Genomic DNA, 26,217 nt, shown 5'->3' on the forward strand with positions numbered 1-26,217 from the left:
TACACAAATGGGAGAATGGAATTGAGCAAAAGTTTGAATTTTGTCAAGAGTATCAATATGACGACCTTTTTGTCCGGTTCCTCATTCACACTTAATGTATTACATGAAACGAAACCGATTTGAATTGTTGACATGTCACTGGACTTTAGTGAACCACATCAGTAGCAGCAACAACAATAGCCGCAGCCACAGCCACAACATAAATTATAGCAGCACTGTTGGATCTGACCACAGCAAATGAATTAAACGAAAAAAAGAGAAAAGGAAAAATAAAACGAAGAGAAACGTTGAAGCACACAGAAACGATTCGAAAGTTACAAAGGATAAATCTCAAATGGTTGTTTACAAGGCAACATACAGCTTTTAGGTGAATTTTATTTGACATAAAGCATGTTTTACGTAAACAATGACGCGCGGTGGCAGTCGAACCTCATTCTTAAGCGCAACGGAAGTAAATTGGCGGACGAAGGAAAAAAAAAATGCCACGTTCATCATTGAACACAGCTCGCTCTTGATGCACGGGCACAATTTATCAATTTTCAAATCCCAATACGATCGACCATAAAACCAATAAACGAAATAAATGTGCGGCAATATTGGCAACATTTCTATTTCGATGGTTTGAGGGACTGGGCGCGGACAAGTATCCGTTTTCTGCTTCTTTTCGTTGTTCTGTTCATTGGCCACAATTTCTCCTCCTCTCCTACGCTCTTTGGTCGTTTGACGAATATACAAACGTCCCAATATCACATGCCATCGGATCGTTTCAAACGACGTTTTCAATGGTGGCTGAATGTATAATAAAGGATGGAAAAATATACTTTGCTATCAAAATGACGGGCCGAGAGCATCCTTTTGTAAGTTTTTCGACTGTGACTGATATTTTGCAATCGTCTTTCGTCCACCAACCAATCGACGGAAAACGAGAATATCGTATACAAATTCGATAAATACCCACACATAACTGACAATCATGTGTGTTCCCTCAGACGCAGTGAACTATATACAACTGATTTCGGTTCAGTTCGCCATTCGTTTTTTTTTCTTCTCTTCTCATTGTTTTCCACTGATTTTGGTTTTTTTTTATTTATTAGCATTTTTCGTTGGATACTTTTCCCTTTCCTTTATACGCCTACAACTCGTTTATTCTTCGACCGCTCTCTCTCTCTCTTTTATTGAACCGGATTTATGCTGTGCAATATATTGGTTATGACTGCACGTCGAAAGAAATATACACCAAATTTGAACAAATCTTTCTATTTTTTTTCCTTTTCATTTTGTTCACACTGCTTCACCGAAGGTTGTGTGCTTCACAACGGAAGTAACAGCATTTGAACATAATTCGCAAAGTTTGTTCAACGTGTTTTTTTCTCTTTCTTCGTTATTGGAATTGTTGGTGCTGTTGATCGAATGTGCCTTTAGTTAAATAACTTTTTTTTACACTCTCTTTCCATTTTCGTTGTTTTCGTTGTGTTGCGTTGCGGAAATCTTTGCCAAGATTATGAAAGGGTGCGAACGAAGTGTTTCGCTAGCAATATTTTGCACTTGTCGTGTATTACATATCAGTGTGTTATTTAAGATTCATCGAGGCAAACCGGATCACATAGGCCTGGCAATGTGTTCGGATTTTTTTTGGTCTCGTTCACTTTGTTCACCCAGCGTCGATATAGCAAAATGCATCAATATTTTCTGCTCACTCCTTTTATTTCTGTTCTGCAAATACCTAACACCGAAAAAAACAAACATTTCTCATTCTCGTTTGGCTGTGCCTAAGCCTACGGAGAAAATGTTCTCTCTTTTTTTTTCATCTTGTCTGTAATAAATTGATTAATGAATTTTATATATTTCCCAACTTGGCATTGTTTTTTCTTTGCTCTCTTCGACTGGTGGGCATGTGTTTGTGTGTTTTTGGGAAAGGTAAAACTCTTTCTAACAAGAAGAAAATTTGGAATATTGGTTCATGTTTCTGTGACGAAAACACATGTTTCTGAGATGAATTTTTTTCTTCTTTTTACTTCATTTCGATTATGTAATTGCTACTTATTGCCCCACACCCAAATATTCCGTTAGCAAGCCATTTGTTTTCATTGGAAAATTTTTCTTTTCGATTGCTTTGCTTTGTTCGAATACAAATCGATGATAACAGCAATTATTACCCGGAAAACTTGCGATGGGCGTGTGTTTCGATAATAAAATGTGGGAATAAACGAAACACACACACGAATGAATGAGGAAAAAAGAACATAAAATTTTCAGTGGTTATTTCGTGTCTCGGGATAATAGTCGAAAAAGAAGAGGATATATATCCTATGCTTATTAAATATAGACACTCAATCCCTTAAAATCTAGCATTAAATACGTCAGTTGTCGATTTTTTTCCCGTGTTTATTACAATATTGTATAATGTAATGGCAGGCATGGGGTCAATTCAGACCACTCGCCACTATCAATTAAAAAAACGAGACGAGCACACGGAAAGAAAGGGAGAGAGAGAGAGAGAGAAAACAGAGAGAACCGAGAACAATTCATTAAAACATGTAAAACAACACGCTCCACCGAACATTGGCCGCTATTGATTTCAATTAAAAGCGAATTTTATAAACATACGAGGGAAAGAGAGAGAGAGAGAGAGAGAGAGAGAGAGAAATCCAGAACAACTCAACAGAAAACCACATCGCTTATCGAATCGGACGAATAATTATCGAGAGTACGAGAAGAGAGAGAGAGCGAAGCCGGAATATCATCGAGAAAAAAAATACAGGAAAAAACATTGAAATTGTATCATTGGGTGCAACTGAATCCCTGTTTACAATTTCAATCAGACGGGATTCACTTTCAAATAAATCACTGCCATCCCCTTCGTACTAATTGAATTGACAACCACAAAATTCAAATGAAATATGATTTTTTTTTGAAAAAAGCATTTTAATTGTATTTTAGTAAACCAAGTTTTATATTTCGATAAACACTCTTCGTCCATATGAAAAAGATGTCGTACTTTCATTCCGTAGAATTTTTTCGAACACATTTTATTGATTTTAGTTCCAGTTATTCGAATTATTTTTCAATTTGTTCTCATTCAGAGCGGAAACATTTAAGCTGACAATCCACCCCATCGAAGTATCAGCATGGATGCATGATGTGACATAGTTATTTTTTTTTCTATCCTTCTCTTTCTCTCTTTTTCTTTCCTCTCGTCTCATTCTCAATCAAATTCAAATTATTATTTCTTTAGACCGATAATAAAATGAATGCCATCGGACAGGCAGATGTCGAAAACGATAAGGAAGATGATATTCATAGGCCAACGGTGAATCGATCGAAAGCGAGCATTTTTTTTTCTCCCGAATCGAGATAGAACATTCCGAGTCAGAAGGGAAAAAAATGTGTTTGTCTTGACGGTTCTTATGGAAATCGACGATTTGAATATTTCAATATACACATTCTCTTCTCGGTGTGAAGCGTTGACCGATGTACAGTGGCATTTCTGTACGAAAGTGTTGCAAATACAATAAATTACACTTTTATCTCGGTAGCTACATATTGAAGTTTAACCGCACGTTCACATGTTTACCTTTTTTCTCTCTTTTGCCTTTTTTCGCTCATTCTCACCCTTCATCTTTCTTTTGCATTAGTGGAATTTGTATGCCATTTGCCGTTTGATTTGTCGTGTTGTTGTCCGAATCGGGTCGAATACATATCGCCACCCATACAGAGAAAGTCACCAGATCAAAAGGACTATAAATTTTTAAAGGCGCACACATACACACACACACACACGCAAGAATTGGATTCCATTCGAAAGAAATGTCACCCGACCAAACGGGGAAAAAAGCACCGAATTCAACCAACAACAGAATGAATCCATTCATGGGCTGTCATTGGATTTCATTTCATTTTTCTTTTCGTTTGCATTTCACTTTCATCTAAATTCATTGTATGATTATTACTATTGCCAATATTAACATTTTGTCATTTTGCCTGTGCACACTATTCTCCTCCGTATGGATATCTACCTTTTTTGATTTCGGCAACGAAGAAAAAGTACTATATCGTTAGACCGATAAACGGGATGCTCCACATCGTGTGTGCAAATGTGGTGGAAGCGAAAATGTGTACGAGAAAAAGAAAAAAAAAACGTGAATCACATGCAGTGATTTCAATACCTTTCAGCCACCCATAAAATATATGTATCAGAATTGCGGAATATTACATGAATACCGGGGCAAGATGCACAGTGATGGAACGATCCTTCTATTGCGCTGTCAGTGTTTACGTTGCACACTTGTTTTTATTTGGGTGATTCGTTGTCGAATATAAATTGTGTGTAATGTGCGATGTATTTTGGTGCGCGATGAGCTTTTGCAAGTGAGAGCAACACACAGCAGAGAGAGAGAGAGAGAGCGACATTGGGAGAGGTAGAGAGAGATAGTGAAAAACTCATCATTGTTCACTCTTACCTTTCAAAACGACGAATAACAGAGAGAGAGAGAGAGAGATATGTGGAGCATAATGTTGATCTTGTTCCTTGGATAAATACACATAAATTTAAACGGTAGCGCGCCGCAATAATAACAACAAAAATAACATATAAAATGAAAGTAGTCGAAATGGCAAAAAATCACGTAGGCACCGAGAATCTACACACCATTCTCAAATGAAGAGAGAGAGCAAACACGCATTGTTCTTACACACACATTTCGCAATTGCGTAAAGAAAAATAAATATTTATACCTGGTGCTCACATAAACGCCGAATTGGATCACTTAAAAACCATTCATACTCTTTTCGACTTTGATTCAAATTCCGTTTTCCCTTTTTCCCATTTCTTTGCCAACATTCATTTTCCGTTTCGAGCACCAAAGTAGAGGAACAGAGCATAAAAAAAAACACTCGATATTAAAATCGAAAACCAGATTTATAAGGTAAACATCGTTTTTGTATTGGATCTTGTGTCTATGCCATGGAACATCTAATGATTGCATTGGATTACACACATTTTCTGCCCACTTTCCAATTTTGCAACCCACAAAATCCGACCAAAAAACCTTTTCCAAACCGAATCGAAGCAAATCAAAGCCCCAACGAGCCATCCATTTTGCCAAATAAATAGGAAGTTGGCATCAAGAGTTGGCAAATTAAATTATCGGCAACGGATTCAACTTGAACCAGTGCCTTGGTTGGATTGCTTTCTTTTTCTTCACTCCATACCGACGATATACTACCTGTCTACGACGCCATGCAATTGATTTTGACCGAACCGTTATGCCGTATTAATCTCACCTTTTCAACGATCTCAATGATCAATTCTTGAACGCGTTCAAATTTCCTTCAGTCTGTTTCATTTCCGGTTGCTACGACGATGGCGGAGCCAATGGGTTTTTTGAAATGATAACCACGAAAATAACACAATGAATAAATCCGTGTCCGTCTATGTATTTTTATCTTGACATTCTTTTCTCCCTATCTCTCACGCGTTCTCTCTATCTCACTCACACACTCTTTCTCTCTCCTACTCACTCTCTCTCTCTCTCTCTCTCTCTCTCGTTGGCAAAAGCCTGTGGGTAACGCAACGTGAAATCATTTTTCCGTATGCAAAAACACGAGAGAACTCACTTTAACATGAAAAAAATGGTTCGGCGAGATGAAGAAAATAAATCCAATCGAATAAAAAATGCAGTCTCATCTATTTATACACCAGAATATATGGACTCGGTTTTTTTTGGGGTTCACATTTTTTTAAATGACTATAAAAAAACACAAGCGTATGCACAAAAAATGGGATTTTTTTGATGTGCTTTCGCGCGGAATGCAATTTTTCATCACTTTAATGTGAATAAAAATAAATGTGAGTCATAAAAAAACTCAAATTAAAATTAGTTTAAAAAGTTGTTGCAAGAAAAATGTGAACATTTTTTTATTTAATGAGGAGCACACACACAAAAAAAACGCTCACTAAACTGATCAATTTTTTCAATTTATTAATAGTTAATGGGAAATGAAAAAAAAAATCCATGCATATTTTCGTGTCATCCAGCTGAAATGCAGTTGCATAAGAGTTGATATAGTAAAATTGACAATTTACCTGCCGTTTATGTGGTTTTTTCCCTTTTCTCGTATGTTTTCCTCTGGAATTATTTCTGCCTGAGAAACAGCTTTGCGCCGCACATCATGATGGTTTTGTAGCCATCCGTGTGCCACATACTGAACATTTTAAACGGTAACAACATGATGAAAAATTTAATTTCCCATTTTCACATAGTTCAATCCCATTAAACTTCGAACTACACCGTATTTTGCGTGCGTGCGTGTGTTTTGGACTTTAGTTTATGTGTGTGCGTGCTATTTGTCTGTTTTTATTTCTGGTTAAATGCACTTAACATTCGTGTAAACCGTTCATGAATGTGACGCACGTTTCAACATCATCAACCGTAACGGTGGCGGCCCATACTTAATTTGACGATAAATCGTTGCCGTCAAAAGCCAATTAATTGCGACAAATGTAAAATGGTTGACTGGCAAAACATCGAATAGGTCACATTAAAATCATCTATTTTATGAAAATGGTATGTATGGGCAGGAGGGTTTTCGTGATGGCCTACACTCACAACCCAAATGCATTAGCCATCCATTCAGCACACTCACACTCGAGAAGCAATTACGTGAAAGTAAAGCACCAAACTAACAACTTCACAACAGACGACCAACGAACCAAACGACTTGAATTGAAGTGCAGCGACCGGTAAATTTTTTTTTTTCATCACAATATTTAATGAAACGAAATGGATGCGTTCCACATAATTGAATTTATGCTATCATTTGAAAGCATCAAAATTCGTTTTTGTGACAATTGTTCGACACACAAGTCACCCAAGTTCAATTCTCAATTCGAGTAATGTTCTAACTTTCGCAATGCATAGATTCGCGACACCAAAGCGTCGATCCTCCGATTAATTTACTGGAAAATCGAGTTCAATTTGTCATCATATTCAAAATTATCGCACACAAATGACCGTTAGATAAAATCTAACGAATCACTCACTCGATAAAAAAAAGTTTTCTCTTTTGATTCTTCTTAAATCATTTATTCAATCAATTTTATTTTCTTGGTTGAAATTGTTTGTATTTATTCTCTTCTGGTGTCTTTGTCACTCATCAATTTCGTCGTTTCATTGCCAACAAATGTCTTAATCACTCGTTATGCGAAATATTGTCTTTACGATAAATACGTTCGTTGAAAGTTCGTTCGTTGAGTAGCCGAAGCACAACACGACTTATCCAATCGACCGTTTTCCATGAACTAAACACCGTGTTCATCGTCTGCACAAACGATTACGTTGCTGTTTACCACCAGAGAGTCAACCGTTTTTCCATCGATGGTTTGAATACGGTGCACGCGCGATATGCATGTGTTCTTGTTTACAATCGCATTTTGTCGCGCTGGTGGATGAAGTGAAAATCCTTCAAACAGCTGTGAACTGCTGGGCCAACGATGAGAATGCAACGCTTCCTTTTGGCGACTTTACTTACTAACAAGCTTTATATGAGCTTTGAAGTGCACACTTTGATTGTGACATTTGTTTCAAAAGGAGAATTGCGGAAAGCATGGAGAAAAGTTAAAAAAAAAACTCGTTTCACACACTTACCGATAGATGCGATCCGCACATTTAGTTCTTTTGAATTCAATTTCAGAAGATCCAGAAAAAAATCCATTGCATTTAAAAAAAAAACCTCTTCAAATAATGTATAATCAAGTAGTATAACTTAGCATAAGAGATGTACTGTTGTCAACCGACACATGCGCGCCCACGCTACGAAGTTGAAATCTACGCAGCATCCGTTTGTTTACATTGCAAAAAATATAAACAAACAGCCATTTTAATGTGTCGCAAATCGAAACCAATGTGAATTCATTGAAATTTATAATTTTAAATGGTATTAGATTTACAAATTGGTTTTGTTCCTTTGGACATATACCATTTTTTGATTTTCCATTGAATAGAGAAAAATAGAACCATCGTATTGAAATGCAATCAATTACAGCAAGAAAAGAATGATTAGGGGAGTAAAATTCAATTGGAGAAGTAGAAAATCAATCGCTTCTGCAATAATTTCGAACGATGAACTTCCATCTGAAATAGGAAAAAATAGTCGAATTTGATGTTTCGATTCAGAGAAAATGCACCTCTCAGCCTTTATTTTGAAATGTTGTTTCGTGATTTCCGTTTGTTAAAATTCTGTACAATATACAATTTGTGTCTCTCTCATTGAATATCCTAAATTAATTACATCTTCATTATTATTTTGTTTTTTTTTTTGTTTTTTTTTTTGTTTTTTTTTTATAAATAGAAAGTGTCGTTCACGTGTTATATTAGATTTATCACATTTTATCTATTTATACAATGTGTACAGTGATTTCATTTTTTTTTTGTTTACTTTATTTTTCTTTAGTTTTGTTTGCTTCGGTTGATTTCATTTTTTCTTTCTGTGTATTTTCTTTTCTCTCTTCTTCAATTAAAATTTGTTGTAAGTTGTGTCTCGAACAATATGTGTGTTGTGAAACAGAAGTTGGAATAGAATTTAGATTATCGCTTTAGAACAGTCCGGCGTTGTCGATCACTGACTGCGGTAAAATTGACTTCTCACAAAAAAAAAACTTCATCAAATTATTCAACAACACTAAAAACGAATTAACAAATTTATCTAAGATCATCAATTGTGTGTATGATGTTGAGTGTGGGGCTTCTTTGTTTGTTTTATGTGTGTGTGTATGTGAAAAATTCATCTAATTCGATAAAGCGAACGTTGAGTTGACTCATGAAGAAAAACAAAATACAAACTGTTTTAAATGTATAGTGAACCATCGGCGGGCCCTAAATAATGAAGTGATATGAGAATTACATCGATTAGCGTCCACACACCCAAACCGCCAAAACTGAATAGTTTTCCAATTCCTTCTTGCCAGTGGCCCAAATAAAACCTGCAGAAAAAAAGAGCAAATGCAATAGAATCGTGGAAACGTGGTGGACACCCGTGTGTAAATAAAATGACTAACAGTCACTCAGTTGTATGTGGCTGTATTTAGTGATACACAACTAAAACTGGCTAAGTTGATTGAAATCATGCATTTTGTAAGGAGACAATCATGTTTAGTTATTCTTTCAGTCAGTCGACTAATTTGGGACATTTTGACTAAGAGTGATTTGTGATTAAAGTTAACTGCAGTTGCTTATTTTGTTCGAGACAATCATTTCTAGTCAGTCAAATAGTCACTGAATGTCCCAAATTAATCGACTGAGTTAGACAGTCAAAAAATTTCCACACGGGCAGTGATCGAGAAAAAAATGAAGAAAATCCAAAACCAAGCACTAAGTGGATGAGAATCATTTTTACAATCTTGTTAAGGAATTTTTACCTGTCGGCACCGAAACCACCTAAAGTAATGCTAATAAATAACGCTGTTGACCAACGATAGCCGTGTGTCCAGTTGCACCTCAGTCGTTTTGGGAATGTTCGAGCTCCCAAGCATAGCAAGTCTGGTTGTACTGAACAATTGGTCCTGAAAACAATGTTGAACATAAATAAACCATTCAAATTAAATTACATCAGACCGGAATATTCGCACAAAAAATCATCTGACGAATTCAATCCGGATACTTACAAATAAATTTGGTTAGCTGAATTACATCCATCTTTGAGGATACATGTGTGCTCCCAAGCCTCAGTTTGCCAGCAATATCGGCAAATCATACTTCGTTGAAAATCTCTGGGGCCCTACAAATGCACACATACACAGTGTTTGAGTAAAATTCATGTTGAAAATTGAATTCAAAACCAACGGCATGAAACTTACAATGCACACAACATGCGGATTGGCTACGCTGCACGTAACCATTTGCTCTTTACCATAAATACACGATAGATTAAAACTACATTTTATACATGGAAATGGTAATTGTTTACACTCGACCGTCTCGCCACTGGCTTCGGTTGGGCATGACATGAGTTCGGTTTGGCTCTGTAAAATGCACAAAAAAAAAACGATTTATTATTGAAATGGAAATCAAATAAACAAATAGAAATTTTGAACGACGAAATGTATGGTCAAATACATACTGGACTTGAAATTGTTAGGTAATCTGGATTCGAATTTGTGCTATTTTTGTGATTCTCCGATTTGGTCGGCACTTCCATATGATTGTGTGCTATGTGTGGATGATGAAATCAAAATAAAAATGTTATTCATTTTTTCATTTGAGTGTTCAACGCACACTTGGTGCGTATGCAATTTTATGGGGCTGAAAACAAACCTGTGCTAGTGAATTTGATGCCATTTAAGAAGAAACACACGACAATCAACAGCGCAGAACGTATATTCAACCGCACACATTGTGACCCAAACATTATGTACAACTCATTATTTGAACCATTAAAAAATGATAGAATCGCACACAACGCAAATCGTATTTCTCAAAATCACCGAAAAAAAACAACAACAATCGAATTGGATTGGTGAGCGAGAGAGAGAGAGAGAGAGAGAGAGACACAGAGTGAGAGGCGAAGAGCGAATGTGACGACAATTATGCGTGCGTGTGTGCTAAAAAATTCTTTTTCTGCTCAAAATTTATATCTTCCTCTTTTCACATTTATTGACACTAAGCAATGCATTGATTTGGTGTTGAACTAAATTTTTATTTGTGTTTTGACGTTTACATTGCAGTAAGAGCAAAAAAAAACATTCACTGAACTCGATGGGCTAGAAAAATGCGAGAAGAGGGGCGCACAGCTATGACAGCTCTCTCGGTGTTGAATATAGTATCGCTGAATGACAGTTTGACGTGTGAGTGTTGCATATGCAGGCGCTGCTGTCTCGTCTACACGAGTGGCGCGTAAATAGAAACGAGCATTTCTTTTTCGGCAAATTTCGATGCTGATTCACAATTAAAACCGTGTTTAACGATCTTTTCGTTTCCAAAACAAACATTCAATTATTTAAATGAATTACAAGCAAAATTTGTGCGCACACATTCACAAAGTAAATACGAAACAATTCGAATTGTTACGTTTATCAGCAGTTTTATCCAGCACACTTGTGTGTTATGTGCTGTCATGTTAATTGGCCATGTCTATATGTACGTGTGTATGTATTTGTGCGTGTGTATGTGTACGCGGGCGTATCGATGTGTGTATATTGTATTGTGTCAGAAGCATCGGATAATGTTTTGGCAACCAACTGAATAATACTGAGTTTTCCACCTTAGAACTCGTTTTGCGTTCATGATGTGTGTAAGCAAAATACAGCAAACATTGTGTGAATGACGACGACGGTAACAACAAATACAACCAGTGGCAACAGTCAACAATAATAATTCTCTTACTGAAAATATTCTATCGAATCGCAGCAGCAACAGAGTGTCAAAGAGAGCGAAGTGTGTGAGAGAAAATTCTCTCAGTTCCGAAGAAAATAGAATTTGTTTGAAATAACCGAAGAAGAAAAAACGGCAAAATAAAAAACGCAACACTAAATTTTACAGAGAAGACCGCGATATACACACTGAGTTCGGCCTCTCGTGGACACACACACACACACACACACCGTACCCGATTTTTCCAATTTCAGTGTGTGACAAGGTGTACAATTTTCAATAATTCTGTCAAAAAAAGAAAAAGAAAAATTCTTCGGCAAAACCAAATATCTCTCTATCCGTGTATCGTGTGAGCGTCAAAATTGTAAATACTCGGAAATTGTTGTATGTTATCCTAGTTTTGTGATTGTATAAATATTGCATTCGATCGGGTTGTAAATCAATTGCAGTGAATGACCGTGGCAAGCACTGAAAACGAAGAAATAAATAAATATAAGAAGCCAATTCGACAAGCCAGTGTGTGAGCCGAGTTGTATGTTTGTGTTTATAGCGAAGTTTCAACTGCCCGATCGAACGCGAAATATTGTCATCGAGAAGCAAAATAACGACGAAAAGTCAATAATTAAATGAGAGACATCAGCAACAAGCGTAGCCAAAATAAGTGAACATTCTGCGTGAAAATCCAAGTGTTTTCTTTTCCCCAAATTTGTTTGTTTGTTCGTTTTAAGAGAGAGCGAGAGGAAATTTTTTGTTTGATATTTGAGCAGTAAACTTGCATGAAATTCGATGAACTAGAGCTGCAACAACAGAAACAAAAACAACAGAAGAAGAGAAAAAAAAAGCGAGACGAGGCAAAAAGAAAAGAATAATAATTAAGTTCGAGCGATTGTGTGTGCATCATCTCGTTCGTGATATATATATATATTTTTTTTTCAGTTCAATGCCTCTTTGTTGATGATTTCCTTCTCATATCTCGCCGCTACCACGGCCGCACTTCATGCCAAAGATTGTTTTTTTTTTCGTTTGATTTATAGAATAATCGAGCCCGAGCACAGTGCTGCGAAGAAGTTGTAAACAAAAGTGTATGTGTGTGCTGTGCTGTGTTTTTTTTTTGTTTCAACACATTTGATTGCTGCTCTCTTCCTCTTATCTCGTCTCTGATTCACGATTTTCATCATTGTGCGGGTGCATATGTTGTACATTTTTTTATCGCAAATTCGTTGGTTGTGCGTCGTTTTGCAACTTGTTTGATAACAGCAGTTTGTGTAAGGTAATTGCCAGTTTTTTTTTCTTTTTTTTCACTCGTTCGTTTTATGCAATCAGAAGAATAGAAGAAAAAAAATGCATTGGCTGATTGAGATGAAGCAGGAATGAGAGAGGGGGGAATTTCAAGTTCAACGCTTTGCAACGAAAGGACCATTTTCAATTGAAAATATCGACAGAGCAAGAAAAAAAAGGTGAAGCAAAGTAATTGGTTGTCATTGAATCAGAATTGAAAATACGCTGTTGCATATCGTTATCAAAGAGGCGAGAGAGCGACATAGACACGCGTTCATTGGACATTTCGACGTGTTGGTTCTTTGTGTGTTGGACGAAACGGATGACCAATATTGTGATGCGAATGGAATGCGCAAAGTGTGTGTATACATGCGAATAGCATTGTCAATTATAGCTCCTCGTTTAACAATACATATCCTATGGTGACTCGTTCGCGTAGATGAATCATCGCCCGATTAATATTTTTTTCTACTTCTTCGAATTGTGTCTGTATGCTTCACTTTATGTAGTTTTTTGTTGTTATTGTCTTCTATTTATGTGTCTGCAAACAAAATGCGCTCTCGGAATACACATCGCCCAATTAAGCTTCTGGAATCAAAACGTTTTTTTTTTCACGTAGCGATAAAGCGCAACCAACGAATAGAATAGGATGAGAAAAAAAATGAACCGACGCGCGTCTTATTAAAACTATGCTTTCGGCCGTTGTTTACATTTATTGTCTAGCGTAAACGTTGAATAGATTTTATTGTTTCGGTGTCGATTTATTTTCTTCAGTGAATAAATTCATCTCGTTGCTTTTCTTGGCGCTAATTTAACAATTTCGAATCAATTAACCCAAAAGCGAATTGCGTTTTGCGAACGAGAACGAAGAGTGGCCAAAGAAAAAAACTACTGTAAATTTATGATGATCGGCGGTTGGAAACCTACGAAACAGGACGACTTATTCAAAATAGACTTAAAAAACAGCGGGGATGTGGGCCGATTTATATGATTCCACTTAAGAATTGTAAATATTTTGCTCTTTCGTTGGATCGATAAATTCATATGCTTCGTTTCAAATCCAGCTGAAAAACTTGATGGTTTTTTCCCACAAGCCGAGAATTGTTGCATTTGCACAAGGTTGGTAAATTTTGTATGCTCTCTGCAACTTGAAACGATGTCAAATCGTATTTATTGGAATTGGACAAATGCGCGTTGTTGCAGCACGGCATTGATCAACGATTGCAGATTGAGAGCATGTGAAACACACTGTCCATACCATTGAAAATGGGGGAAAAACGGCGCGTGAACTTCAGAAAATGTGAAAATTATGTCACACATATTTTATCAATCACGTTTCGAGGCATGTAATTCATTTCCATGCCGATTATAGCACAACTTTATTTTGTGCTAATTGCCACTGTATCCAGCTGTTGCGACCATTTCAAATGAACTTCTTTGACGCCATCATACATACAGACACAAATCCACAGTTTTCCCATAATAAATTTTCCTTGCATAATATTTTGCTTTTTCTCTTCGTTTATTTTTTTCTACTCTCTGTGTCTCTCTCTCTCTCTCTCTATCTCCGTGTCTCTCTCAGTCTCTCAGTCTCTTTGTGTGTCGTTCATGAGCAATTGTTATGAATTGGGTTTTCTTTTTTATTTTAAATGCCGTCTCATCGAAGAAAAGTAAATACGGTGCCACATAAAACACACTTTAAGCCGTTACCTTGGTACTATTTGGACTTTTCGCGCGATTTATGTAGGCATTTGTCGGCATTCAATGTTTCATGATTTATATTCATTGTTTTTCATTTTGTTCATAATTCTTCGTACCGTCGTCGGTCTCTCTCCTTCTCTACACTTTTTTTTATCGTTGCACAAAACTATTGGGCGATACATTTTTTTATACTCATTTGTCAAATCAGTCGATTTGTTGAGCTCTTTTGTTGAAGTCAACAAAAAGAGGCAGCAAGAAATGAAAAAAAAAGCAGAACAAATGTTACGAATGGTTTTTTTTTTATATCGTTCCAGCCGAGAAGAATTACCTCATCTTATGTCAGTAGTAAAAGTAATGTTTGATCTATAAGAAAAACACACTGAAAACAACAAAGGCTTACCAATTTTTAATTTTCGAAAACTTTTCGTTGATGTAATTGTCATGCTACAGCTGATTCGAAATTTTTGTCCGCAGTGCAGCTTTTTTTTTCTTCTACAAATACTGTTTCCAGCAAGTATGTAGGTATTTGTCAATTAAAAGCCGCATATTTGTTCATTACCTACTAAAAAAAAACATGAATTGAAAAAGCGGCAAAAATTGTTATGATTGAAAGGTCAGATAGTTTTTCTAAGCAACAAACAGAAAAACCGAACAAATGATGAATGTTACGATTAGTCAACACCGTTTCAAAAATGATTATTTGGTCATAGGCTTGACTCTTTTTTTTTATTTCCACACATTTCTTACTGTGAAGGAGATAATCATATCTACCCGAAGCATGAACTATATGCACTAATCCATTCAATTTGTATGGGTTCTTCCGATTGATAAAGAACTATTTCATGCAATCGAAATTGGAAAACCGGTATCTAGAACACAAAACTCGCTCTCGTGCAAACTAAACTGGGTGTTTGGTGTTGTTTTTTTTTCTGTTCGATTTTCAGCAGTAGCTCACTCGTTTTGAGCATTTATACATGTAATAAACGATAAGTAAAGGAAAATTTATTACAGATGGTCATGGAATTGAAGTCAAGGGAAAGTTAATGGGCCTCGTATTTTGCCATATATTCGTTTTTTCTCTTTAATTTTTTTTTTCATAAATGCACATTTACGCTACGATGGATTTCATTGCTACGTGTAAATGCCTAAGATTACACCGGCATCGTACTTATCACTGTCACTGCCTCCAAATGATATTCATTACGATCGGCTGTCATATGATGAAATCGGAAGTGCAAGCGCGGGCGCGGGTGTGCACACATTCTCTTAGTTTATTTACAACATTCTACGAATAAATTGTGGTTCTGTTCGTAATCAGCATGTGTAACATCCAACTTTCAATTTGTCAAATCACACCACTGAACAAATTCCAGTAAAGAGTAAAACTTCACTGTGCTTTTAGAAAAAGAGAGAAAATCCAAACATCCACACACCAAATGCAACGAAAAATCAGCAACAACGATTAAATTGACTGGAAGCTTTCAAGTGCAAATGTGCTTCACCCGTCCGTTCCCTTTCTCGTGTGTGCGTATGTGTGTTGTTTGAGTTTGTTGTTGTTATCGTCGTCGCATTTTTCTGCGTAATTTTATCAAGCACACTGACAAACTTACACATGGACATATCATGTTAACTGCTGCCGCAAAAAACAAAAACAAAATAGAGTCAACGATACTTTTCAATCGGTGTGCTGCATTTACGCTCGTTTTCAAGTTTGCTTCGCAAAACAGTTAACCAGCGATAATCTTTCAGTTTAACGTTGTCGTTTGACGATAAACATTGTGGTTCTGTCGCGCTTCGGTAGCCTGTGGATGCATTGGTGATAGTAGTTGTTTTTCTTTTCGTATTTTCTTCTATTGTGCTTCAGCTCAAAGTCGATGAGTTGTGTGTTTGTTTAGTGTCATTTGAAAATTCAAACTGGAAAATTGAGTTACATTTTCTTTCCGATTCAAAGGAAAGTTTTCTCTTGAAAGTAGCGAAAAAGTTTTCATAAAACATTTGAAAGGAATTTGCCAAAATTGGTGCAAAAATGGTTCAAAAAACCGAAGATCCAGTCGAAATTTTCCAACCAGACAGTTTTAAAAGCAAAACTGAATCGGTGTCGATCAATGATGACAAAAATAACAGGTAACCAAAAAACGAAAATCACCGAAATTGGTTAGCCACTTACTTTCGTTGATGGTGATAAGAATGGCATTGCGCGTTCCATAAAAATTGATCGAGATCAGATAACCGAAATGGACGATTTGTTTTCTTTTCAACCAACAAAAAAAAATCAATTCACCGAATCGTTAATAAGAAATAAAAAATGAAACCTTTCTCTTCGCCATGCATGCGCGCACACTCTGATCGCACACAGAAAGCAAACGAGCTACGATTCTGTGTCATATATAGCCAAAATACCGAATGGAAATTAATTAAAAATTGCCAATTGAAAAGTGCTAATGTAAAGAAGCGGATAAGAAGAAGAAAAAGAAGAAGAAGAGAAGGCGGTAAGCTGTGTAAATGCTAAAGAGGACGGTGACCAACAAAAGGCCAACGATGACATGTTGAAAATGTGTTTCGCGCTGTTATCGTTTAGTGTATTTGCATTTTTCTGTCGCATGCTCGATAACCGGCGGATCGGTGTTTATTTTGTTGTTGTTTGACTTCTGGGCTAGCAGCAGCCAGTTTGTATTACTGTTTTTTGTGTTTTTTTTTCTTTCATTCACCTTGATTTCCACTCATTTAACCAAGTCAAATCGCTTGAGATTGCGATCGATAGATCGCGCATCGCTCGTAAAAAATCAGCACAAATTCTTTATGATGACAATGATCTCTGTTTTCGTAGTTGTATTTACAGCTCCATGCTGCGCAAACTAGTGACATGAAATTCCGAATGCTTTCGGCCATTCTTCATGCCAATTTCCAGCGGGTAACTTTTCGCTTGGCCAATTCAGAATTCCTCTCATTCAGAGAGTTGAAACTGATTTAGCGATTTCCCTACGTCGAAAAAACTGTGTCCCAATAAATTTCGGAACATCGTTTAAGATTAAGATCGATGAGGAATGGCACAAAAAATGGCATAGATGCATTTTGGAGCTAAGATAAGGAATGATTTTCTATTTCCCAAAAATAAATTTCACTTGTCCATCTCTTCCGCCTCGCTCATATATTCCGAAGCATTGACTAGCTATGACAAAACGAGCAAAAACAACAGCAGCAGCAACAACACAGATTAAGTGATCCATGAACGGTACAGTCTCCCAATTAAAGTGGCCGAAAGAGAAACGACATGCATATGTCATGTGCTTAATTAGAAAACAATACTATAAACATGATAAAATATGCAGGTTTTTAGTTGGTGTGCTCTTCCCAATATCAAGATATACGAGTGGAAAAGTTGACTGGTGGCTTGCTGCCTGTCTGCTCATCAACAAGTACATTTTTCACAGACACAGAGTTGAATTGCTGGTTACGAATGGCAACAACAGCTACAGAAAAAGTGGCCAGAACAAGAACAAATTCATTGGCAATGATAATAATACAATCTGACTTTAAATAACATTCAGTGATCGTAAGTAAACAAAGACGAACAACGGGATGCGAAATGGGAAAATACAAGAAAGAAAGAAAGAAAGAAAAACAAACTCGAGAGAGAAGAATGAAGTATGTATGGTTAAGTGTTACACGACGGCAGAAAAAAAAAGAATCATTCAATTGAGCCTATGAATTTTTGAGCTTGAAACCAACGAAATAAACCTAAAAACTACACGCTTGAGCTGTGCTAAGTGCGCTCGATGTGCGCACAATTGTACTCATCGGGTACAAAATGAGGAATGATCATAGAAATGAGAGGAAAAGAATTCGCAAAAAAAAAACAACAACCAAAGCAACGCGAAGCAAGTGAACAAACAAGCAGCCGTGTGGATGCATTGTGTATGTGTGGCTCCCGGTAGAATGAACTCGGCTTACGAACGAGCGAGCGAGCGAGCAAGCGAACGCGCACGCTACTGATCGCAAACTGCAATATATGCAATTAATAGACATTTGCTATAATTTATTGCCGATTATTTGAGAAGTTGATGTTATTTTGATTTGTGTGCGTGTGTGTTTTTTTTCCTGGTTCGAACACCAAAGTTATCACCACACAAACCCTGCTATTTATGCTATGTTTAATCTGTGGGTGTAATACCATGCGCGGCGGCGATCACCTTCGCTGCAATTCGTCCGATTTGTTTCGCTTCTCAGTCGAGACAGTGAATGCGAACAAGATTTCAGTGCACGTCTACGGAATTCCTTTCGCACTCAATTTTCGGGATTACGTTATAATTAGCATGCTCATTTTGAAATGACGTTCATTTCAAACGGCAAATGTTATTAGCTCATTTGTCTGTACATGGTTTCAAAATTGGTTAAACTTGAATGCAGAAGAATTACACATCAAACGTTTTTGAATCGACTGAAAGATACAGAGAGAAAAGAGCATATAGACCAGAACAAATGTACCAAGTGGAGCGATGTCTTGAGACATGAAATCTAGGTAATTGAACTTTTAATTACGACGCGCATTCAGCTTTGCGCGAGATCTCTTGCCTCGTATGCAACACAGTCGTGTCATAATCGGAAAAATGTTAATAAATGTGGAACGAAACATAGATAATCAGCCATTTGAAAAACGCTAACAATGGGTTACACGATGAATACATATTATTCTTCGGATGCTGATGATTTGACGCATTGAACAAACCTATTGATGATGATGATGATGATGATGATCAACGATTGAGTTTTCCAGATTTTATATTCAAAATGCAACCAATGCTCAGAAATTGAACTCTTTTACTGTGTACGATGATTCTGGGAAAAATTCAATTTATCGCCCGGTTGTGCAATGGATCAATTAAACGACGTCATTGTTGCCGAGTACGGCTGAGTGTTTTGTCATTTGATCCATTGATGAAGACATGTCATCTTGAGCTTGTAAATATTAAATGTCTTACAATCTGAACAGGTTAAATACTAAGATACCCAATCTAATGCTAACAAATGGCTATTTCAAACGTAAAACACAAACAACAACGACGACAACGATACACAAAGACCCTACGATATGTGAATCGCAACAATGTAAACCAGTTTTTGGAATGTGTTTTCGATTCGCTTTTCCGCGATTATGTTTTGTCGATACTTGCACTTTATCTTGCATTATCTCATATTTATTCGCTTTTCATTGTGCTTGACGTTCGACAAAAATTCTGCAGTTTTCTTTCTATCCCTTTCTCTCGCTCTCTATCTCTCTCTCTCTCTCTTTCTCTCTCTCTCTCTTTCTCTCTCTCTCAATTTCGTAGCCATCGCGTACCGCAACAACAAAATAATCGATCAATACAAGCCAAATGAGAGAATATTACGAAATATACTATGTGATGTGCATACCAGCATAGACTATGTTGCCAATGAAATAGGAAAAGTAAAGACAACACAGTGAGAAAATCACATTTTAATCCGTAAAAGTCGGCATCGGTGTATAATGCACCGGCCAAACTTGATCTTGTTGAATTTATTTCCATGTTTGCATTGGTAATGGTTTTTTGTTTTAGTACACGCTAAAGAGACTTGTTCCATGTACAAACAACCGTTTCGATTTGAAATTGAAATGAGGCAAACGACAACGACGATTGCATTTTATGATATTGGATGTTAGATGCTGAACTTGAGAGCCACATAAACCTCTCGAAAGAATCTGAACACACGGTTTGTTTCGATTTACCAAATGAAAACCGTTTGCAATAAGCTAAAATCGGACGGAATGGCTACGGAGGATGTTCGCTCGTTTGCAAAACATGGAACATTTTAATTTTTTTTTCTCGAAAAATCAAAAGAATTTAAATCTGTTTCGCAGAAAAACTCCAAGCCTACACATGTATCTTTTATATAAATGTACACGAAATTAATGCTAGCAGCGATATACCCTAATCTAATGTTAGATTCCGATGGAAAATTGCGCAAGCACACACACCATTATTATTTCAAGTTCAATGTGAAATTGCTTGGACAAAAGTGTATATATGTTAACATCATCCAGCCTGAAAAGACCTGACGGCTATGGAACGGTGTGTGTGTGTGTGTGTGTGCAAAATGCATGAATTCTACAACCAATTAAGACCAATCTCATTGATCGTCATTCGTTTTTGGTCGGCTGTTGCAAGAGTGTGAGAGAGCAAAAGACAGATGAGAGCGATAGAGAGCAACTCAACTCTCGCCTTCTGTAAAGCGATGATGTTTTGTGAAAAAAAAAGAAAATCGAAAAATACAATTACGCCTCTCAAGTGCATCTATTGAGCCTTACTCTCATGTAAAACCCATGTGTTGCAAACGTAAACTTGACTATTATCATCGACAGTAGTGGTCAATAACATTATCGAGCATGCACACACAACACCTCGCCGTCCGTCTGCACTTCTGGCTCCTTTGCCATTCTGTCATAACCATGCCGTGCGAACAATGCATGCATTTCAAAGTGATAGGCGATTTTTAATCAATACATGTATGAAGGCAATGATTAGATTATGAGCTCATCGTTCTTTGATCGCTTCAACCGATTCAGGGCTTTCGTCGTACATGTCTTCAATCGGTTTTATCGATAAGGAACATTATATTTTCTTTAACCTCCAGTCATCGACGCTGAATAGACAACGCTTCGAGGCAACCTCGATGCGTCTTGGTCCAACAACTCGGTGAAGCGTGCTCACAAAAATAATGAGCACAAATCGCAACGAACCGATTGAATCAACGTCGAAACAAAGGTCAATAATAGAAAAGTGATAAAGAAAATTCAAATTGGATTACGAAGAAAACCGAAATTTCATTCTGCTTCTAAATTGACAGCGTCGCATGAGTCAAACCCACACTCGGTGCGATCAAAATTACTTTTTCGTACACACCGTGTCAAGGGAAAGTATAGGAATTGGTCCCGAAAACTTTTTTCGCAAAATTGGTTTAGATCATCATAAAAACTCATGAAACGCGTAGAAAACTTTTTGAGACACTTTTCCGTTCGTGTGCCGTCGTTGTTGTCGTTGGTGTTTGTTAACACGATAACTCAAAAAATAATTGAGATAATCAAAATCTGAAAGTGTCAAAAGTTTTGTATCCGAAAAACTTGATTTAAATTCGAAGATGAGCCATTTTCGATTTGACCCTGGGGTACTTGCCCTAAGAAAAACCTCAAAAAATTGACACTTTTGTATGGGAGGTACCCGTTAATCGAATCTGAATTGGTTTCAAACTTTCTGAGGTTTCATTCTTTGGAAAAAAAATAAGATTCTGAAAGTTTCATGTTGATCGCATTTGCAGAAATTTGATTTTTTGTCCTCAATTTTTGTCGAAATTTTCTTGGAAAAAATTGAGGGCCAAAAACCAAACTTCTGCAAATGCGATCAACATGAAACTTTCAGAATCTTATTTTTTCTCCAAAAAATGAAACCTCAGAAAGTTTAAAGCCAATAAGAATCGGTTTACGGGTACCTCTCATACAAAAATGTCGAAGTTTTAGTTAAAGTGACCGATTTTTCACTTTATTTTCATCATTATATTTTCACTGCCTTTATCTCAAGAAAATTCACAAAAAATAACCAAAAGTACCTACGGACAACGCAGGTCAACGGTACGGAAAAGTTCGGGATTACCAATGTAATTCTTTTTATCTTTTTAATTGATCCAAACTTTCACATTTGTGATTAGTGATTTTTCTCTTCCAATGTTTCACCGGTGAGGTGAATTCATCTAAAACTTATTCTCAGCAATGGCACTATATACACACACTCAACCATCAAAGATCATATACCTAAGCGGTCATTGTTTGTTGGCCGACGGTATCCATTGGAAACTGAACTGTGCACAGGTCATGCGTTACAATAAACTCCGAAAATACGATAAATACATATATATATATTTTCGCCCCGAATAGCATACCGTTCGAGTTGGTACCGGTACAACAGTTATGCCTATAAATAGCGATGCAATCATATTCGCAATATTCGACGGCGGTATATATAATTGTTGTAGCTATAAAACTATATATAGTTGGCGCATTAATCGCGTCTCGTACTTTGAACCAAAAACGATAATGAAAAATGCTCAACGATAAAATTTCGATTATCGCTATTTAATTTCAACGCAACACTCTGCTTTCACTCGTTGATGCTTCGATATGTGCAAGAAGTGTATTCTCTACGTTATCAATGATCTACCGGCAACTTCTTCAGATGGGAATGTAAACACTGAATCTCCCTACAGTTTGATAGTTTTTTCGTAGATATTTAATACATTTTTCAAATTGAGTGATCAGCAATGATATTCCAATTCTTTAGTCTCCAAATGCGACAGATTCTTTATAGAACCGGAATAAAATGCGATACGAAAACAGGACATATGACAAAACCCGTGTAAAATCAAAATTGTCGACTAGACTTCATTGATGTTTTGGAATGTGAATACTACAGTATTCGAAATACAGTACGAAAGAAGAAGAACGAATTTCTCACTCTATACAATCATTCATCGTATATCGTTTTGTTCATTTGAACGATTACCTTATCACGTTCCAAGCTCTTAATTCGGCCTCTGCCATGAATGGAAGACACAAAAAGACAGAAAACGAATGGCTTATTTGCATTCACATGAGCACGTGTGCGTGACTCATCTGCCGCTTAAGCACACGAACAAAAGCCAAACATAATAAGTTAAACAACACAAACACCCAGCCAATTATTTCAAATATAATTTTGAAGTCGATTTGTTCTCTTTTTAATTGGCATGAGTGGTTTTTCTCGATGGCGTGTTCCCGCTTCTTGTTTTCGTCTCGTTTCCATTTATCTTGTTCGGAGAAGTGTGCGGTTTCGACCATGTATTCTTATCGCCGGGGAATTAATATTTCAAGAGAGCTAGAGTTGGAGGGAGAAAAAAAAGAAGGAGAAAGAAAGAGGGAGAGGAAAAGAAAAATAGCATTCTAATGATGAAAAATATGGCCATCTTGTCATGAATCAATACGAAGGTTGTTTCTCACCATTTGCCCAGGTGTAGCATACACACGAAATGCGATGGATACGTGAGCATTTCTCCAAGTGAATTATTACCCATCGAAATGGATTTTCATATGTGTAGAGGAAATGCTAACCGAATCAACTTTAAAGCAGCAAAAAAAATAAGACTATACATTGAATCTCCCTGGAGTTTGGTGGTTCTTCGTTAATATTTAATTAAAAAAAAATTCAAAACTCTCTGCCCCTTCTGACTGTCATTCCCGGCTCACACGAACAAACAAAAATTGAATGTCATAAACGAATAAAATGGGAATTGTTTCGTTCAGCTATAGCTGAAAACAGCGAAGTAACAACAAGAAAGAAAAAGAAGAAATGAACAACAACAAAGCATACATTGTGAGAATTTTATTGAAACTGTCAGTTGATTTCGCTCATCATTTTCACAGACGACGCGTATGGTTTTTGCAGACGAGAAAGAAGGAAACAAACAAACAGAAACGCCATTAGAGGATTATCAGTTAGTATAGTGTCTTGTTGAATTGGAATTTTCGGTTGAATGTTTGTTGAACATGGCTTATCTTTCGATTTGCCAGCAAAATCACAGTGTTTTTAAGCTGAAGTTGATCACGATGCTGATTTTTTGTTGTTGTTCCGTTCCATACGAATGCGTTTGGATTCATCAAAAATTCCGTTGTTCACTTCTCCGTCATAGTGTGACTTTGGTAATGCGACTCACACGTCTTACCAGAGTATAATTCAATCGCTACTATTTCGCTAGTTTTTTGTTGTTCTCAATGATCCGTTCAGCCAGAAGATTTTCGGCGAAAATAGTTTTGGTGCAAACCGAAATAGCATTTTATGGTTGGTGTTTGCACATCCATAAACATTTTCTTACTTTATGAATCAGAGCTGTTTTAATATTGTTTTATGTGTGTGTTTGTGTGCACGGATTTTCTGTAGCAGCATTTTCAATGCATAAAAAATGGGAATTTTTTTTACAATTCTGTTGCGGCATATACGAACGATATAAAAGTGTTTTCGGGAAAATAAAATGTTTACGTTCATTCTGCATTTGACGCCGAAGATCAAGACGAATTGCATTCTGACGAGCGTATTAATCGTCAAGATGTATGCATTATAAATAGATTCCAGCACCGCATTATCCGTGAATGGCTTTTTCGCTCATGCAAAATGCGAATGCGAATGAAATGAAAGTGTGCGTGAATGTGTGCAACACCCCTCAACACGTTTATTGACCCACTAATCAAAATGTAATGGCTCCAAATTTCAAAAGCATGCAAACAATTTATTCGTTATTTACATACTAAATCATTCATCAGATGCATTAAATCGGAACGTTTCCTTTAATCCATTCGAACAAGCGAGGGAAAAGAGTTGACTGAGAGAGCGAGAGAGAGAGAGAGAGAGAGAGAGAGAGAGAGAGAGAGAGAGAGAGAGAGAGAGAGAGAGAGGAAGAAAGAAAGCGGTGGCGGATCCGAGTTCGGGAAAAAAACACTGAAATACACAGCATATACAGTGTGTACGCATGCAATCATGCTATGAAAGGAAGCTATTTCAAATGGTAATACGTCGCACAATCAAGAATGGAAATGGGTTTTTCATTCATTTGGTGTGATATGCCTTAGTGCTGTTGCTGTCGCTGTCGCTGCTTCTTTTTGTTCCTTTTTTGTTCCTTCATTTCCTTTTGGCGCTGTTTTTCCAACTGACACACAGAGGGTGAATAACCGACTGTCAACTTTATGCTTTGCGGCGCACTACAATCAGACAACAAAAAAAGATGATGTTGGAAAAGATCATCTAAGAACTAAAATATGCATATGGATCTGAAGAGAGAGAGAGAGAGAGAGAGAGAGAGAGAGAGAAAGAGGAATGAAGAAGCGTCGACACTATCAGGCGAGCAACGCTTCCGAAATATGCTCTCATCATTTGCCTTGGTGATGGCAAAAATGAAGACGAAAATTGCATTTTTCGTCTCGGTTTATTTGAAATTTAATTAAATGTTGGAATTTCATTTCGAGCATAACACACACACCGACGGGTGGAAGCGACAGTTCGAACTTCTGGCCCTCTATCGACTTAATTTTGAAGCATTCTGTCATATTCAATACACGACACTTGTCAGCCGTTGACAGTTCATGTTGTACACATTGTTTACAAAACAAGATAGCAACTAGTGAAAATTAACTGATTTTTAGGACTGAAATCAATGAGTTATAAAAGGGGCAGCAAATTTCAAATGTATTCAGATTTATTTTAAATAACTTATTTAAACGTAAAAATCACATATCGGTAACCAAATCGAATATAATAGAAATTATAGCCAAACAAATGAAAGAACGTATTACTTAAAAAAATGCCGATGTTAGTTCTCAAAAACAGTTGTAGAGGGCCAGAATGATGAACATACATTTCTATAGTTTCAGTACAGAAATACGGAATTGCTTCCACCCGTCGACACACACACACACATACAAGCACATACCCAGACACACATACAGTCATGGAAATTTAATTAGGAAATTGAAATTTCAGTTTTTTCCCATTAATTCTGTTATTTTACGAAAAAATATTCATGAAATGATGTTTATGAGAATATTTGAAGTTTTTATAAATGGACTAGACTATCAATTTCATTATTTTAGGTAATGGATATCATTTATTGATGAAATTGCTCAAAAACTGCGGGAAAAATAATTAAGACCTTCCATACAAAAAATGACAAAATTTTTCGAAAAATCGGAAAATTTATCATTTGTTTGACCAAATTCACTCCACCGATGGTCGTATTTAATTGAAATACATTTTTTCCACATTACCATTTAATAGATTTC

General features: G+C 36.6%; 3 protein-coding genes across 7 annotated transcripts in view; 1 reads left to right on the plus strand and 2 right to left on the minus strand.

The window, feature by feature from the left end:
• LOC129576602 (probable serine/threonine-protein kinase DDB_G0282963) overlaps positions 1–7,310 on the minus strand; it is an 81,391-nt gene extending 74,081 nt beyond the window's left edge. The window contains exon 1 of the mRNA XM_055461890.1: positions 6,086–7,310. The gene's annotated coding sequence lies outside the window, so the exon portion shown is untranslated. The remainder of the gene's footprint in view (positions 1–6,085) is intronic.
• Positions 7,311–8,164: 854 nt separating this feature from the next.
• LOC129576606 (TM2 domain-containing protein almondex) lies at positions 8,165–10,807 on the minus strand. The gene is made up of 6 exons (XM_055461900.1): positions 10,311–10,807; positions 10,117–10,205; positions 9,854–10,018; positions 9,662–9,774; positions 9,416–9,559; positions 8,165–8,980 (listed from the first exon to the last, which is right to left on the minus strand). Exons 1-6 carry the CDS (start codon positions 10,402–10,404, stop codon positions 8,845–8,847), a joined length of 741 nt encoding a protein of 246 aa, XP_055317875.1. The 5' UTR covers positions 10,405–10,807; the 3' UTR covers positions 8,165–8,844.
• Positions 10,808–11,094: 287 nt separating this feature from the next.
• Positions 11,095–26,217, plus strand: part of LOC129576603 (WD repeat-containing protein 47) — an 83,366-nt gene continuing 68,243 nt past the window's right edge. For 2 of the 5 annotated variants that reach the window (XM_055461891.1, XM_055461892.1), the window contains exons 1-2: positions 11,265–11,327; positions 12,401–12,636. In XM_055461891.1, coding sequence (XP_055317866.1) covers positions 11,316–11,327; positions 12,401–12,636 — 248 coding nt within the window. In that variant the 5' untranslated portion in view covers positions 11,265–11,315. Of the gene's footprint in view, positions 12,637–16,135; positions 16,470–26,217 lie in introns of those variants that run through there. The other 3 variants (XM_055461894.1, XM_055461895.1, XM_055461893.1) reach the window with 3 other exon arrangements.

Source organism: Sitodiplosis mosellana, unplaced genomic scaffold (genome assembly GCF_009176505.1).
Source record: "Sitodiplosis mosellana isolate CC-2019 unplaced genomic scaffold, AAFC_SMos_1.0 Smas_scaffold_6191, whole genome shotgun sequence".
NCBI classification, from domain to species: domain Eukaryota; kingdom Metazoa; phylum Arthropoda; class Insecta; order Diptera; family Cecidomyiidae; genus Sitodiplosis; species Sitodiplosis mosellana.

What these genes read in the sequence shown, in the direction of transcription:
- LOC129576606 (XM_055461900.1), bottom strand. Translation starts at nt 10,404, where the DNA reads ATGTTTGGGTCACAATGTGTGCGGTTGAATATACGTTCTGCGCTGTTG. An exon ending in CATCAAATTCACTAGCACAG is followed by an intron (nt 10,206 to 10,310) that starts GTTTGTTTTCAG and finishes ATCCACACATAG; the next exon opens with CACACAATCATATGGAAGTG. An exon ending in ACCTAACAATTTCAAGTCCA is followed by an intron (nt 10,019 to 10,116) that starts GTATGTATTTGA and finishes TGCATTTTACAG; the next exon opens with AGCCAAACCGAACTCATGTC.